The following is a 17,587-nucleotide window of genomic DNA, read 5'->3' as shown; positions in this document are numbered from 1 at the left end:
CAAGGTTAATTGTTGTTTTAGATTTGGCTTCATTCCCTCCCATGACTTCCAAGAGGCTGCTTTATCCATCATTCCTTCAAACCTATTTTCAGTCTCATTCTATCTACTGGCTCCTGGCTTGCTACCCGCTAAAAATGTCCAAATTCCTATCCTTGAAAAAAAGAACAAAATAAACAACAACTCTTAATTTAATCCCATCATCTCCGCAAACTATATCATTTTATATCTTCCCTTACCTTCACTGCCAAGATTCATAAAAGAGTTGTCTTTTATTGCTTTTGTTGCATTTTTTTTATTATTCATCTGATAAATGTTTGCAATCTGAACCCCGTGACAAACCATTTGAGAATCACTTCCATAGAGAGTTACTGCAGTGTAGGAACTTGAAGAACAACTGACATTTTTAGAAAGTTATAGGAGGCAAGAAGTAGAGTTCTACCAACATTCCTTTCTAGAAAACTTTGAAATAATACCTAAAATTGAATTCTGGAGAAGAAGAGTCAATAATATGTTGTTTAAGACATTTTCAAGTCCCCCAAACAACTTAGGAGATTGGAGAGAGAAGTCTGTGGACAATTCAGAGCAAACATGGCAGAAACACAAGCTATTTGTCTTAAAGTAGCTTTGAGAGCTCTCAAATCAGAGATGGTAAGGTCATCAGGGAACTGGCCAGAAAGAGAGCCTTGGGCAAGCACTCTGTACAGGACAAGGCCCTTTGAGGTAAATACATTGCCTATACTCACTTCTGGGTCCCAGTTAGAGTGGAGAAGAGTTCTTGCAGTTCCAAGGGATCAAGGATCCTGAAAAGCAATATTGCTTGTGGTCCAAGGGAACAGGGGCTGTGGGGAGCAATATTGCCTGTGATTGCTAGGGACCACTGACCATACCTTTCCTAAAAGAGCAATTCAAAAAAATCCTGTAGCTTGTTCTTGGTCCATTAGATCCCAATGTTAACATGAAGCTCAAAATCAAGAAATAAGTTGGGAAAATGAGCAAACAGCAGCAACAACAAAAAGAACCTGACCATAAAAAGCTACAATGTTGACAGAGAAGATTAAGACAAACTCAGAAGACTGATATCAAAACTGCTACAATCAAAACATTAAAGGAAAAAAACATGAATTGGACTCAACAAGGCTTCCTAGAAGAGTCAAAAGATATATTAAAATTTAAATAAAAGTGGAAAAAGAAAAAAAAAAGGAAAATAAGTGAGATAAAATTAGGAGAGCATCAAAAGTTTTATCTCTCAGATCTATGAAAAAGGGAAGAATCTATGGACAAATAAGAGATAGAAAGGATCACGATATAAAATGGATGATTTTGAGTGCACTAAATTAAAAAAAAGCTTTTATACTAAACCAATGCAAGCAAGATTGGAAAGAAAGGTGGAAAATGCATGGGGATAGAAATTTTGACAGCAAGTTTCTCTGATAAAGATCTCATTTCTTAAATATATAGAGAACTGAGTCAAATTTGTAAGAATATAAATCATTATCCAATTAATAAATGGTCAGAGGATATGGACAGTTTTCAGAAGAAGAAATCAAAACTACCCCTAACTATATTTTTTAAAAATGATCTAAATCACTATTGATTAGAAAGATACAAATTAAGACAACTCTTGAGGCATCATTTCACACCCTACTATGACTGAAAAGGAATATGATAAATTTTGGAGAAGAAGTGGGAAAAGTGGCACACCAAAGCACTGTTGGTGACGTAGTGAACTTATCTAATCATCTGGAGAGCAATTATAATTATAGCCGAAAGGTCTATAAAACTGCATACTGTTTGACTCATCACTCCTACTATTATAGTCAGATCCCAAAGAAATCAAAGAAAAAGGAAAATTAGCTATCTGTACAAAAATACTTATAGCAACTATTTTTCTTATGAAAAGAATTGGAAATTGAGGGGATGCGCATTAATTGGGGAATGATTAAACAAATTGTGGTATATTGTTGTGATAGAATACTGTTGTGCTATAAGAAAGAATGAGAAAGATAGTTTCAGAAAAATCTTGGGAAGATTTATGTAAACTGGTGTAGAGTAAGTAGAACCAAGAAAATATTGTACACAGTTAACAGCATTACTATATGATGATCAATACTAAATTACTTAGATATTCTGATTAATACAGTAATTCAAGACAATTCAAAAGAAATTATGATGAAAATATTATCCCAGAGAAAGAGCTGATAGAATCTGAATGTAAATTGAAACAATTTTTTCACTTTTTTTTTTTTGCTTTTTTTGCAACATGACTAATAGGAAATATTTTTGCTTTGAATGAATTCACATGTATAATTGATGTCACATTTCTTATCTACACAAGTTGGGGAAATCTAGATAGGAAGAACAGAAGTCAGAACTCAATTATTTAAAATGCTCAATTATATAAATAATAACATTTTAACAATTTAAGAAAAAAATATACAAGGAAATTATTAATATAAAATTAACACTTTGGTAAAAAAGGAAAAAAAATGAAGAAAATAACACTTTAAAAAACCAGAATGATCAAATAATAAAAGAAATAAAAATATTATTTTTGAAAATAATTACTTAAAAAATTAAATTGGTTAAATGAAAAAAGGAGTGCAAAACTCAATAAAGAAAATAATGAGTATTGGGCAAATGGAGATTAATAACTAAGAGTTATCAAGAAACAGTCAAACAAATAAAATAATATTTAAATAAAATAATAATAATAATACAATAGAAAATGTGAAATCTGTCATTGGAAAAGTAATTGGCCTGAAAAATAGATTGAAAAGATGTAGTTTAAGAAAAAAATGGATTATTTGAAAGCTGTGATTGATGAAAGAGCCTAGATGGCATATTTAGAGAAATTATAAAGGAAAACTGCCCCAATATCCTAGAATCAAAGGGTAAAATAGAAATTGAAAGAAGCCAACACTCTTATCCTTAGAGAGGTACCAAAATGCAAATTCCAAGTAATACTATAGCCAAATTCCAGAGTTTCTACATCATAAAGAAAAAATTCCAAGCAGCCAAAAAAGAAAACATTCAAATATCTTGGAGCCACTGCCAGAATCATACAAGATGTAGCAGCTACTACATTAAAGAAGAGGAGGGCATGGAATATGTAATTCCCTCCATTTTTTTAATATAGTAGGTGCTACATCTTGTGTGATTCTGGCATGTGAATGTGATTCTGGAATATGAAATTCCAGAAAGCAAAGGATTACAATTAAAATAATCTGCCCACCAAAACTGACACTAATTTTTCATGGGAGGGAGGAGGTAGATATTTAATAAAATGAGGGACTTTCAAGCATTCCTCAGGAAAAGATAAAAGTACAAGATTCAAGAGAAGCATAAAGAAAGTAAATATTTAAGAAAAATCATAAGGGACGAATAAAAGTTAAATTGTTTACATTTCTCTATAGAAAGATGATATATATACTTCCAAAGAACCTTATCATTAGAAGGACTCTACATAGACAGAATAGGTGGGGATAGATTATGTTGGGATTATATTAAAAATGAATTATTGAGAAAGAGGGAAACACTAGGAGAATGGGAAATCGAAATGAAGAATGGGGACAATTTTCTCACATAAAAGAGATACCCAAGGAAGAACTTTTGCAGTAAAGTGAGAAATGGTGAAGGAAATGATAATCTGAATTGGTCAAAAAAGGAAGAATATATGTATATGTGCATATACATACATACATATATCACATATGTATATATTAATGTGTGCACATATAGATAGATATTTATATGTATGTATTGTGTGTACTTATGTAGATTATATTAGATATAGAAATCTATATACTCAATGGGGAATTAGGAGAAAGAGATTGTGATAAAAGGAAGGGCAGATTTTAAAAGGCAGTAGTCAGAAGCAATACAATGATACAAAATAATTTTGTGAGAGAAAAAGCCAGAAAAATAACTATGAAGACTGAATACAGATTGAATCATACTATTTTCATTTTTATTTGTTTTTTCTTTCTTATGTTTTTTTAAAATCTTGGTTTTTTTTTTATTCCTCTCTTCCTTTCATCCTCCCTCCCCAAGACAACAAACTATCTGATACAGGTTTTACATGTCCAAACGTGTTAAATATATTTCTATATTAGCCATGTAAAAGAACAACATAAAATAATATTGGTGACACATAATATAGTTTTTTAAATTTTTTCTCTGTTAATTAAATCTATTTTAGCTTTAATTTTGTCTGACACTATTGATCACTATTCCTGATTTTTTTACATAATAAATTCCACTCCAGCTCTTTATTTTATCTGAAGATATCTCCCATTTTTATTGTATTTCCTGAAAGCAATATGATATTGAATTCAGATTTTTAATCTATTCTGTTATCCATTTCTATTTTATGGTTAAATTAATCCCATATTCTAAGCTATAATCCCATACATACTTTTTGATAACATAGTCATTTATTTGTAAAAAGATTATATATAAGATTACAGCCACATGTATGTATATACATATATACATAACAGACACATACACATTTACACACACACATATCCCTTCAGACATACTGACATTGTCAGCCCTCTAATGATTTTTTTAAAACTAAAGCTGACCTCTGATATTACTTTTAAATATATATATATATATGTCTTTTTATTTTCAAAACATATACATGAACAATTTTTGATATTCACCCCTACAAAACCCTTAATCACATACATATTAGAAGGGGAAGGAAGGGAACAAATATTTATTAAATGCTCACTTAATGAGTCAGGCACTATAATAAATGCTGTTGATATTCAGTTGTTTTTCAGTGGTATCCAATTCTTCCTGACTCATTTGGAATTTTCTTGGCAAAGAGTGGTTTGCCAATTTCTTATCTAATTCATTTTTTAGATGAGAAAACTTTAGCAAAGTTACTTGCCGAGGGTCAGAGAGTTAGTAAGTGTTTGAGGTCAGAGTTGAACCACTTCCCTCCTCTAAGTGCTTTACAAATATTATTTTGTTTGATCCTCATAACAGGTGCTTTTATTATCCCTTTTTTACAAATAAGGAAATGGAACCGGACAACAATTAAATATGTGAGGCTAGATTTAAACTCCAGTTTTCCTGACTGGGCAAAGTGAGGGAGGGCTGTCCCTGATCACCTGCCTCACTTTCCCCTCCAGAGCCATCTGGGTCCAGGGGCCAGCTATGGATCAGGATGAGTAGAGATGGCCCTGGATGCAGTGGGAAACCTCAGCTTTTTAAGGTAAAGAATTCAACAGGTTTCCTGAGTTGCAACCATTTAGTGATTAAGACCAAGTGGAAATTGAGGCAAAGAATGGCCCATTTTACCTAGGCAAAGAAGTACAATTCTAATTAAATCAATCTGGTATCTTTTCAATGAAGGGTGGTGGGAACAATGACTTATTAAACACCTGCTATGTGACTTGCTCTTATGATAACAATTTTATAAATATTATCTCATTTAATTTTCTCATTAGAATACAGACTCCTTGAAGGCAGGGACAATCTTATTTCTAGTCCAGGTACCTAAAACATTATCTTAAAGGTAGTCAGTGTAGTCAACACTTTTTAAAAAGACTAGGCTCTTGAGTTTACTTAGCCTGGGAAGTTCAAAGGCCTATTGACTGGCCCATGAACTTTAACCTGTTCTGTTTTCTGTCTGGCCAGGTCACCTCAAGAAACCTCATAAAAATATCATCAAGTAGTTATCTCCTCAGGCAGAAAGACTTCAGTTTTTTCTTCTCTACCTTTCCTCTCTAGAAAATCCTCAAGAAAGTCTAGTGGCTCTTAGTATAGGATGCTCACCATGTTATTACCAAACTTAGTTCTGACACTTGATTAGCATCTTGCACTGCGGCTCAGAATTCCTGAATCCAGGAAAGCCCATGGCTTGATTTCAGGTTTATGCCATCATAATTGGAATACATAGTAAAAATAAAATTTTATTGAATTTAATTAGATAATTAGAACCTTGTGGGATTTTAGAGATCATTTTAGGATGATACAATTAGAGTTAACAGGGATCTCAAAGTCATATGGTGCAACTCCTTCATTTTACAGATGAAAAAACAGTTTCAGGGAAGTTGTGACAGGTCAAGCCCAAGGAAGTAATAAATGACAGAATGAGATTGGAACTCAGGCTTATTCCAGAGCCAGTGTTCTTTCCTCTGTGTCACACAGATTTCCTTTAAACAAATTTTTACAAATGAGGAAAACTGAGATGGAAGGGGATTTAAAACTGCTCTATTTTTAGAAATCCTATCTTTCCCTTTGGGGCAGGTAGATGGCACAGTGGGTAGAGTGCAGTCAGGAAGATCTGAGTTCAAATGTGACCTCAGATACTAGATTTATGACCCTGGGCCTCCTTTTTCTGATTTATAAAATGAGCTGGAGAAGGAAACGCGACCCACTGCAGTAACTTTGTCCAGAACAGCTCACAAAGGGTCAGACACTTCTAAAAATGATTAAACAAGAACAATAATCCTATGTGTCAGCTTCAAGACTTGCTAAGAAAAGCATTTTCCCCCCTCAGATACTACCAAGGATGGCTATAGTTGACAGCAAGACTATTAGCAATTGCTAAATTTGAAGAAAAGTCTGGCCTGATCATACATTATTTCAGAGAAATATTCTGTCTTTTGTTTTAAAATAAGAACACGTAACACATATTGAATGCCTTTCAACTTCAAAGCCCTTCACAAATATTAATTAATCCATAAAATGATATCAGGCTCTAAAGGTGAAATCTGCAGCTGCAGACTTTGCCCTAAGCCATGGTAGCTGTTCATTGAGTCATCCTTCTCTGGGGGGAACAGAGGATTTTCTAAAACCTGCCATGTTCTTTTGACTCGCAGGGTTATTTGCAAGATTTCTTACATTCTTTTCACAAAAAAAGAAGGAAGAAGGGAGAAAAAAGAAAGATAAAGATTTCAAGTCATATGAACATAACTATTTTCCTCTGTATAGCTGGAGAAGAAAGGTAGAAGAAAGGGACAATTGCCCTGAAAAAAATTGAAGTTTTTCTGCCTGAGGAGATATCTACTTGAAGATATTTATTATGAGGTTTTGGAAAATTCACCATCTGATGACTATTAAGCAATTCTTAAGAACATCTTCCTATTTCTGTGCCATGATTAGCATGCAGGGCATGTGGTCCAAAACCTTGTCTTCTCCTTTTCATGAAACAGGGGGCTGTCTCTCGTGAGCTTTTTGGCTAAAAGATGGAATGTATTTTTTTAAAAAGGGAAAATTAGTTTTCTTCCTATGAACAGCCACTGATCATAAAAGAATAGGATATAAGTGTTAACTCATTGCTATCCTAATCCCTCTCCATAAAATAGTAGCACCTGATCACCCCAGGACCATTATTAGATCAGTCTCAAAGATGAATGTCATTACAGGAGGAAATTACCCTATATTTGAATGTCTCTTGCAGTTGATTATAAATGCTGTAGATGAAAATAGGATAGGAGTATTCTGAATAAAAGAAGACAACAGTGCAATCATCTAGGGAACTCTGCTAGAAGTTGTTGAACTGGATATTTCATATACTAATCATGTGCAAGTAGAAAAGTTATTGGATCAATTATATAAAGCAAATATCAGACAACAGATGAAAAGTCACAGTAGTATGCTGGTGTACCTGAGATACTCTATGTGGAAAGGTCTTCTATGGGAAAATTTTAGTAAAATATGAAGCAGAACTATATAGACAGGTAGGTAGTACAGAAGATAGACCATGATACCTGGAATCAAAAAGATCCGTATTCAAGTTCTCATCACTTATCATCTTAATAGTTATCACTTATCATAGATGATAAAATGAGTTGATGATATTTGTAAAGTACTTTGTGAAAATTAAAGCACCATATAAAGGTTAGATGCTGTGATGAAGAGAGGATAACAGGAAAAACAACATGGAGAAGTTAAAATTTGTCTCTGTAAATGAATGAAATCACAGATCTACTAAAGCACCAAAGTAAAATTACATCCTAGCAACTTTCATGGGTGTTTTTTCCCTTGCTTACAAATGAATTATCCTGTATGTTTTATTTTTTATTCGATAACAATTACAAAAAATAAAACAACCTACCTCACGACTCAAAGATTACATTGATAAGCAAAGATGAAATGCTGTAGGTGAGGAGGTAGCAAATTTTAGGGAGAAAGGGAATTCACAAACTAGGCAGATAAACATGAGGGAAGGAAGGCAGGAAGGAGCAAAGGAGGGAGGGTAGGAAGGAAGGAAAAAAGGAAAAAAGGAAGGATGTAAGGGAAAGGAAGGAAGGGGAAGGAATGATAAGAAAGGAAAGAAGGAAAGGAAGAAAGGAATAAAAGAGGGAAGGAAGGAAGGAAGGAAGGAAGGAAGGAAGGAAGGAAGGAAGGAAGGAAGGAAGGAAGGAAGGAAGGAAGGAAGGAAGGAAGGAAGGAAGGAAGGAAGGAAGGAAGGAAGGAAGGGAGTGAAGGAGGAAAGAAGAATCCATTAAGTGCTTTCTCTGTACCATGCACTGTGCCAAGAATTTTGCAAATACTAATAACCTTAGTAGGTGGGTGATATTATGGTCCTAGTTTTACAGTTAAGGAAATTCAGGCCCCAATTTTCTGCTTCCCTTCCTGGTAAGAATAAAAGTATCCTTTGGAAAAATGGAGGTGGGAGTGAGAAGGGATATCTCTTCTGTCTCCTTTTAAGACATACATTAGAACAGCCTTCACCCAAGTAGGCCCTCATTTTTGTTCTATTTGAGGTTCTTTCTTTTCCCTTATAATTATAACACTATATATAGGAAGTCATCAAAATACAAATAAAGGTGAATGCTGCAAAATTAAAATGACCAAGTCAATCCACAAGATATGAAGTCATCTCACCCTTGTGATGTGGAATGCTAAAAATAATGGCTGAGTTGCTTTTCCTCCCTCTTTTTTTGGTTTGTTTTAAAGGGATGGCTTTCTGAAAGGACAGATATATAGAAAAGATTAGGTTCTATTAAAAAGATATTAAGAAAATTCTAAAAATAAGGTGAACCATTTCATTGTTTCTAAGTTTTCAAATGTAGTATTATTATGTCAATCAAGTGTTTTATGATGTGTTGTGTAGTCTGTTAGGCATAGTAAGATATACTAGGACATGATTTCCTGCCCTCATGAACCTTAAAGTCAAATTAAAGGGCAAAACACATTAACAAATAATGTGTAGTATTTGCTAAATTTATGTAGGAATCGATAGGACTCGGGGGAAGCACTGAACTTGGCATAGTAAAGAACTATACTAGGTGACACAATAAACAAAAAGGTATATGCAAAGATAGCTTTGGAAACAATAATGAGAATGATATACTTTGGAAAATAGTAAGGAAGCTGATAAAACTAGATAAAGGGTAGATATTTGGAAGAAGTGAAAAGTGAGGACCAATAAAGTATGCAGGGGTCAGATTTTGAAGAGCTTTTAAAGCCAGATAGTGGAGCTAAGACTTGACATGATAGAAAATGGAGAAACATTTGAGATTTTAGAAAAGGTGAATGATATGATGAAAGAATTGTTTAAAGAGAATAAATATACTATACTATATAAGATATATTTTAAAAGAAGAGAAGGTGAAGTAAGGGAATCCAATTAAAGGCATTTGTTTTTATTTAGATGAGTAATCCTGAGAACCTGTATTAAAGTGATGGCAATAGGAAAAGAAGTAAAATTAGACATAAGAAAGAATTTCAAATAGAAAATTCACAGAACTTTTAAAAAATTGATTTATGGAATAATGTAAGCATTTCCATAGCATAGTACAATAAAAAGCTACTTATACATGAGATTGAAAATCTATTATGTACAATTTGCTCGTCCTTTCAAAAGTACAATAAAATTATCATGTAAATTTCTTTTTTCTTTCTTCCTTCCCCCTCTCCTGCCCTAGAGATATTAGACAAAGATACCTGTATATGCACACATGCATATACATATATATGTCAACTTATGCTATATACGTATTTCTATTTAAATTTTTTTCTTTGCATGCAGATAGCATCTTTCTTCACATGTCCTTTATAGTTTATTTGGGTATTCATAATAAAGTCCACAGAATTTTGTGGCCTATGATATTAAGGATGATATCAAGGATGTCAATTAACTCTAAGCTGGTATATAGATGAGGGGGGTGGTATTTTCCATGGAAAAAGATAGGGATGTTTAAATATAAAGCTGAATATAAAGAGAGAGGTAAGAAAATTACTTTATAGTCACAAAATTTGACAGTTGGAAGGAACTTGTAAGACTATCTAGTCCAAATTATACATGAAATAGAGCCTTACTACAACATATCTTACCATGGACTGACAAACTGCCTGAAGACCAAAAAAGAGGAACTCCTCTCCTCAAAATAACTCATTCACTTTAGAGGCAGTTCTAATTGTTAAGAAGTTTTTCTTGGTACCAACCTTAAATTAGCCTCTTCAGTTTCCAGCCTGTTTTGTCTTTTAGGGTAAAAGAATACAAATCTGATTCATTCTTCACAGCCTACACTTTAATATACATGAAGAAAACTATAATGCACCTTCTCATCCTATTTTTTAAAGGTTAAACATGCCTGTATGACAAGGACTCGAGGTTCTTTACAATCAGAAGGTTGCCCCATTCTGGATAAAATCCAGCTTATCCATGTCTGTATTCAACTGCATTATTGGCAAGGAAACATTCATATTTTTCTTATATGGTCTCGAACTTTTCTCTCAAAGGTCAATAGTATCCTGTTACTTACTGCCCTCCTCAAACAACCCTGTAACCTTTTTATAATTCTCATTTTCACAAGACAACATTCTAGACAAGGTCTGAAAGATCAGACTCCAGTGTGACTTTCCCCTCCCTTTTCCTAAAAGCTATACTCCTCTTACTGCTGTTCAAGACTGCATTAGCTGTTGTGGCTGCTATATCATACTGTTTATGTCCTTCTAAAACTCCAAGATATTTATTTTTTATATTTTATATATATTTATTTCTAATGAATTTAATCTTAATATAACCAGCCAAATGTATTAGTCTATCAAGAAGCATGTGGATACTGATTTTGTCATCCAATGTGTTAGTTATCCCTTCTATCCAACTTTTTATCATCTACAAATTTGATGAGACATTTGCATTTTTTCCCCAAATCATTGATAAAAATATTGCTGTATAGCCAAGTATAGATTCTGGAGACCTCTCTTGTCATGCTGAAATTGAATTCATTTAAAAGATCTTTTGAGGTTGATCATCTAATCAATTCCAAATTTATTCAATTGTATTACTGTCTTATCCATATCATTTCCCCTTCTCTTTTAATGGTAGAAAATACTTAATCATATATTTTAATTCTGAAGTGAATAAAAGATATCAAAATAAAAATGCCTAATATAATTTGAGGTTGAAGCTCAACAGAGAAAATAGGAGTCATTAGAATAGAGATATTTGAAGACATTGTAAATATATTTTTGTTTATGAGACTGTAGGAAAAAAAAAAGAAGAGCCATATCCTGAGCTTCAGATATTACTCGTAAAAGATAAAAGAGCATAGCAGTTACCTAAGACAAAAAAAGAAGGAACAATGAGAAAGGTAGGAAATTATTCACAATAGTGAATTATCATCAAATCAAAGAATCAGTGGGTTTAAAAGAGGGATTTGATGACCACTGTTAAGTGAATCACAGAGATCAGTGAAAATTAAAAAGACATAAAGGCCATGGGGATATTATTTATGAATGAAAGACCAGATTAAGACCATATAAAAAATTTAATGTTTCTATTACTAAAATACAGCATATTAAATTCTTTATTAATTTATCTAAAATGGCACTTTGCTATAACTATATCAGAATTCAACTGTTAATGTAATGTAAATGCTTACCAATTGTTCCAGAGGGGTAATGACATCCTTTAAGAGGTGCTGAGAATGATTTCTTCTGTGCCGAGAGATCTGCAGAAATATTGATATTAGATGTCAATTCCGTTCTGTTCAATTTGCTTAAACAAAGACTAAGTAAGCATCTGCTATATAAAAGGCACTATGCTATGTAGAAGACAGTTAGATGACATAATGGATAGAGCTCTAGGCTTGAAGTCAGGTTGACCTGAGTTTATATACAGATTCCTTGCTAACTATGTGACCCCAGGCAAGACTCTATTTGCCACAATTGTAAAATGGGGACAATATCAGGGTTGTTTTGAGGATGAAGTGAAGTAATATTTGTAAAACTCTTAGCATAATGCCTGACCCTTTTTAGATATTACATAAATAATTATCTCCTTCTCTTCCCCTGGATAGACTATGAAGAGGAAAAATTCAAAAGTTCCCTCACTCAGGTAGCTTATATTCTACTGAAGCAATTCTGTAGGGCAGAAACAAGATTTTTTTCAAGCTTTCAATTTCAGGCCAAGTTTTCATTTTACCATACAAGGAATTCAATCACTTAAGGTTTTTTAAAAGCGTAGTGGTCTGCAGAGACCTCTTCTTAAGAAGACTTTTTTTTTTATCAATTATGTAGAGGATTGATTAGAGAGAGAAGAGAAGAAGTGAGAAACTCAGTGAGGAGGCTATTACAATTCTAGGCTAGAAACGACTGACTGTAAGAGGAGATAGGAAGTGGATGTACAGTATATTGAAAAGATAGAATTGTCAGGTCTTGCCAACTAACTGACTGAATAAAGGGTGTGTATATGAGGCAGAAGGAAATGAAAGACAGTAGAAGTGACTGATCACATACATGATTGAGGCAGATTATAAATAAAGGCTATAAAAGCTAAAGAATATAAGGAGCAGCATGTTCAAAGGCTAAGGGAGGGATTGCAGCAGAAAATGCATCTGTGAACCATTTCCTGAACCCTTATTAGGGAGAAGGGAGAGTGACCTAGGTGTTCAATGATAACAACAGAAAAGATAAAGGTTGATTGGATGGTTGTTGTCCAAAGAGAGATATGACTATGTTAGAGTTAAGTTAATATGTCCTATTATGGTGGATCAGACTAACATGAACTTGAAATGCTCTGATACAGGTCAGGTATGAACATTTGGTCTAGATTCTTGAACTTTGTGCCTCTCACATTTCTCCTAAGCCAATTCAATTGTGCTTTGCTCACAGAGCACAGGACATTTCCTGATGAGGGCACATCAAGCTGGGCAGTCCTGAGTCAGTGTCTCCCATGTCATACAATCAGTTCTAAAGTTCTTGAGAGTATCCTTGTATTGATTTTCTGACCACCTTGTGAGCACTTGCTTTGTGTGAACGCTCTATAAAATAGACTTTTTGGCAGATATACATTTGGCATTTGAGCAATATGACTAGTGCAAAGAGTTGTGCTTTCTGCAGTAGAGTTGGAATGCTTGGCAGTTTACTTTGAGAAAGGAGTTCAGTGTCTCCTATCTTATCCTGCCATGTGATCTTTATAATCTTCCTAAGATTAATTCAAATGGAAGAAATTAAGTTTCTTGGCAAGATGCTGGTATATACTGTTTAGGTTTCCCAGGCAAACAACAATGAAGTCAGTGTATTGCGTCTGTAGATTGCAGCCTAATACCTCTCCTCTCCCACACTTTCCTTCAGAGCCTCCCAAACACAGAGGTACCTCTGCAAATGCAAGCATCAGCTTCATTATCAATGTGTGCATCCCTGGAAAGTATATTGCCAAGGTAACTGCACATAACATAGCATTAAAAACTTCTCCACTTGCTATATATAAGCAATGATTCCACGTTTGGATGGTGTCCTTTCTTGGTGTTAATTGTTAGGACAAAATTAGCACAAGCAGCAGAGATCCAATCCATAGGTTGTTACACCCCAGTCTGAGAGGCTCTATTGAATATACAGTCATCTGCAAACAAGAAATCATGCACCAACACTCCCTCTACTTTATCATGCACCAAACACTTCCTCTACTTTGGCTTTTTTCCTGAGTAAAACAAGGTTGGCAAATGAAGTCCAGTTTGCTAAAGTCAGAGCTGGATACACGTTTTTCTGGAGTGGCCACAGGAAACAAGAGAACTATGAAGCTGTTTGGCAATAAAAATTAATTTAGTAAAAAAGTTTGTATACCTTCCAAAACAGGCCCATGATAATGTGATTGTCACTCACAGGAAAACATTATGTTACAAGTAGGGACTATGCTCTCACTAATATGAGCCTTGAAGAGGTGAAAGAAGTTTTAAGAAAGCCTGGAGACCCTTTTTATCAAGATGCCAAAAGGGGACAAGTTCATAATTCTGGACGACTTTAATGCTAGAGTAGGCTCAGACTACCAGACATGGCAAGGGGTCCTTAAGAAGAATGGAGTTGGAAACAACAAGAGTAGTGATCATTTACTACTGAAGACTTGTCCATCTTGTAATCTCATCATCAGTTCTGCATTCTGTTTACCCAAATGGAATAAAAATACATGGATGCACCCTGGCAGCAAACATTGGCATTTAATAGACTATGTGATTGTAAGAAGAGGAGACAGACAGTCTGGAAGAGTGACCAAGGCCATGTGTGGTGCAGAGTGCTGAACTGAGCATAGACTTATCCTCTCCAAGCTTAATATTCACAAGCAGCAATAGCGACAGTCCCAAGACAATGTCAATTAATGTCAGCAGATTTTAGAGTACTTCTCTGAGGGGGAAACTGTTGGTTGCTAACTTGGAGGGTAAGTTGAGCCAACACACAGTTACAAATAGTGGAGCAGAAAAGGAGTGGGCAGCTTTCAGAGATTTTGTGTAAACCACTGAAATGCTCATCTGAGCCAGAACAATACAAACATCAAGACTGACAAAAAATGATGGGAAAATTCAGAAACTGCTAAATGAATATTGAGAACTTCACAGGGTGCATCAGCAGGATAGTTGATCTATCTTTAAGAAGCTATCATTTAATTCTATCAGAAATAAAATATAATCGAAACTTAGATACTAAGATTCTAATATTAAGAAAGCAAATGAATTCAGTTTTATGCTGATGGTCACAATTCAAAGTGCTTTTATGATTCACTAAATGCTATTTATAGGCCAAAGACCTATGGTATATTTCAACTCCTCAGTGTTTATGGAGCCACATTGATTATGATAAGGAAATGATCCTAGAGAGATGGACTGAACACTCCCATAATATTCTCAACAGACTGATATCAATGCTGAAGCTATTGACTATTTACTTCAGGTTGAAATCAATCACTCCTTAGCTAAAATTTCAACTGAAGAAGAGGCTTTGCATGCCATTAGGCTACTTTCATGTGGCAAAACACCTAGTGCTGATTCTATTCCAACTGAGACTATAAGGTAGGGGAATGATGTCCATTGCTCACACAAAAGCTGACTGAAATTTTCCAGATTATATGGCAAGAGGAGCTTATAGCTCCAGGAGTTGAAGGATATCTTCATTGTTTGTCTCTATAAAGATAAAGGAAATGGATTGTCCTGTGAAAATCACAGGGTGGGTCTGTTTTTTTGGTCACTGCTGGCAAGATTATTGCCAAAGTCCCCCTTAATGGGCTAATCCTACACATGAAAGAAGGTCATCTTCCTAAGAGCCTGAGTGAGCTTCAGAAGAGACTGAGGAACAGTAGAGATGGTGTTTGCTATTGACAACTCCAGGAGAAATACTAGGAGCATATACAATATTTGTAGATCTGGCCATAGCCTTTGATACTGTCAGTCACAAGGGCTTACATAAAATTATGTCAAGATTTGGTCTTCTTTATGGTCTTGAATCAATTTGAGCTAAACCAATGACAGCATTCTTGCTCAGGTTCTGGACAATGGGCAATGCTCTTGAGATTTCCCAGTCACCAATAAAGGAAAACAAAGCTGCGAGCTTGTTCCCATGCTTTGAGCATGATGTTTTCAGCCATGTTGTCAAACAACTTCAGTTAGGACAAACATGGCGTCAAAGTGAGCCACCTCACTGATATAAAACTTCCTTTTTGTTTGTTTGCAGAGGCAGTGAATTGTAAAAGAGTGGTGGTAGTTGCTTTGTTATGGGAGTAGAAAGTGATGGTCCTGAAAGTGTTAGAGAGAAACATGGTATATAGCAACACATCCTCATGGCTCTGTGGGCCAGTAGAAGTAAAAGGAGGGCAATCAGTCTTAGAAAGAATATAGGGGCAGCTAGGTGGCGCAGTGGATAGAGTACCAGCCTTGAATTCAGGAGGACCAGAGTTCAAATCTGGTCTCAGACACTTAATACTTCCTAGCTGTGCGACCCTGGGCAAGTCACTTAACCCCAGCCGAAGGGGGGGAAAAAAAAAAAGAATACAAAGATATATGTGGTACTTTCTCTTTCCCTTGGCAGAAGGAAGCATGAAGAAAGAGAAGGGTGACAAGGGATGTTAAAACAAAAATTATTAATAATGAAATCTATTTTAAAACAAGATATGTGATATTTTCAGTCAGTTAGTCATTTGACAAGCATTTATTAAATGCTTACTATGTTCCAGGTATTATTTAAGCCTTAGAGATACATAAAAGGCAAAAGACATTTTCTGTTCTCAAGGAGATAGGATTCTACTGGGGGAGACAACAAACAGTTAAACAACTATGTATGTATATACGTATGTGTATGTGTATATATATGTGTGTACATATATATTTGGGACATGTATGTATACACACATGCATACATGTATATGTAAATATTTCCTATTTACATATGAAAATACAACATAAATGAGAAGAAATCTAGAGGGAAGGAAATAATTGGAGAGGGCAGACATCTTGCAGAAATTGGAATTTGAGCTGAGTTAGAATATGAAGCAGAGAATTCTAGTGTAAAAATGAGTTTGTGATTAGTATTCCAGAAGGTATAAGGGAAAGGGAAGGGGCTTTTAATGAACTATTCAAACTAAATTTGTTATAGGATAGGTTGGGAATAGATGGGGATAAAATCAACCCATTTTTGTCATTTTCCTGGGTAATACTGATTACTAGAACTTTATAGCTATTTTCCCATTTTCCCCAGTATTCCTAGAAATATCACAATTAGCCACTGACACCTTCTGCTTGTTTAAATTGGATTGAGGATAGCAAGAAAGTCTGCCTCTATCTTCCCCTATTTCTGATCAGTACAGGAGTCTTCTCAGTCAGTTTCTTCTCTTCCCATTGATGGCATATTCTGGCTCTTTGTCCTGGTCTTCTTTATGGTTTTGAATCAGTTCGAGCTAAACCCAGTAATAAAGACCTATTTTTATATTCTTCCTGCACCCTGTCTCTGTTCACCATTCATTTGGGAAAAGCCCCATTTTTGAGTCTCTGACCATCTCATCTCCTCCATAGCCTTCTGGGTTAAGGATAGGTTTTAGAGTATCATAGATTTAGAGATGAAAGAGATCAGTTAACATAATGAACAGCGAAAAGGAATCCTTACATGCACGATTGCGGTAAATTGGTAACAGGGTATAGAAGCTGAGGAAGCTTATTAATAACAAGTCCATAGAGCTGAAGTGACTAGTCCAACAGGGAAAAAGTAGAATTTGAACCCTTCTAAGAATCATGATTTTATTCTTTTTGAAATTGGATATGGGGTCACTTTTATTTTTCCACACAGAAAATTTAAAAGTTGAAAAGTACTAACAGGAGCCCATAAAATACCAATGCATAAAATGACCATGACAGTC

The 17,587-nt window shown here is 34.7% G+C and overlaps 1 protein-coding gene across 3 annotated transcripts in view; it reads right to left on the bottom strand.

Moving 5' to 3' along the window:
* The window catches only part of ARHGAP15 (Rho GTPase activating protein 15), an 818,431-nt gene that overhangs the window by 693,449 nt on the left and 107,395 nt on the right, over positions 1–17,587 (bottom strand). For all 3 annotated transcript variants that reach the window (XM_074302035.1, XM_074302034.1, XM_074302036.1), the window contains exon 3: positions 11,856–11,924. In XM_074302035.1, coding sequence (XP_074158136.1) covers positions 11,856–11,924 — 69 coding nt within the window. The remainder of the gene's footprint in view (positions 1–11,855; positions 11,925–17,587) is intronic.

Source organism: Sminthopsis crassicaudata, chromosome 3, assembly GCF_048593235.1.
Source record: "Sminthopsis crassicaudata isolate SCR6 chromosome 3, ASM4859323v1, whole genome shotgun sequence".
NCBI lineage: Eukaryota > Metazoa > Chordata > Mammalia > Dasyuromorphia > Dasyuridae > Sminthopsis > Sminthopsis crassicaudata.
Note: the sequence above shows the minus strand (reverse complement) of the source record. Positions and strands in the feature narration are given on the sequence as shown.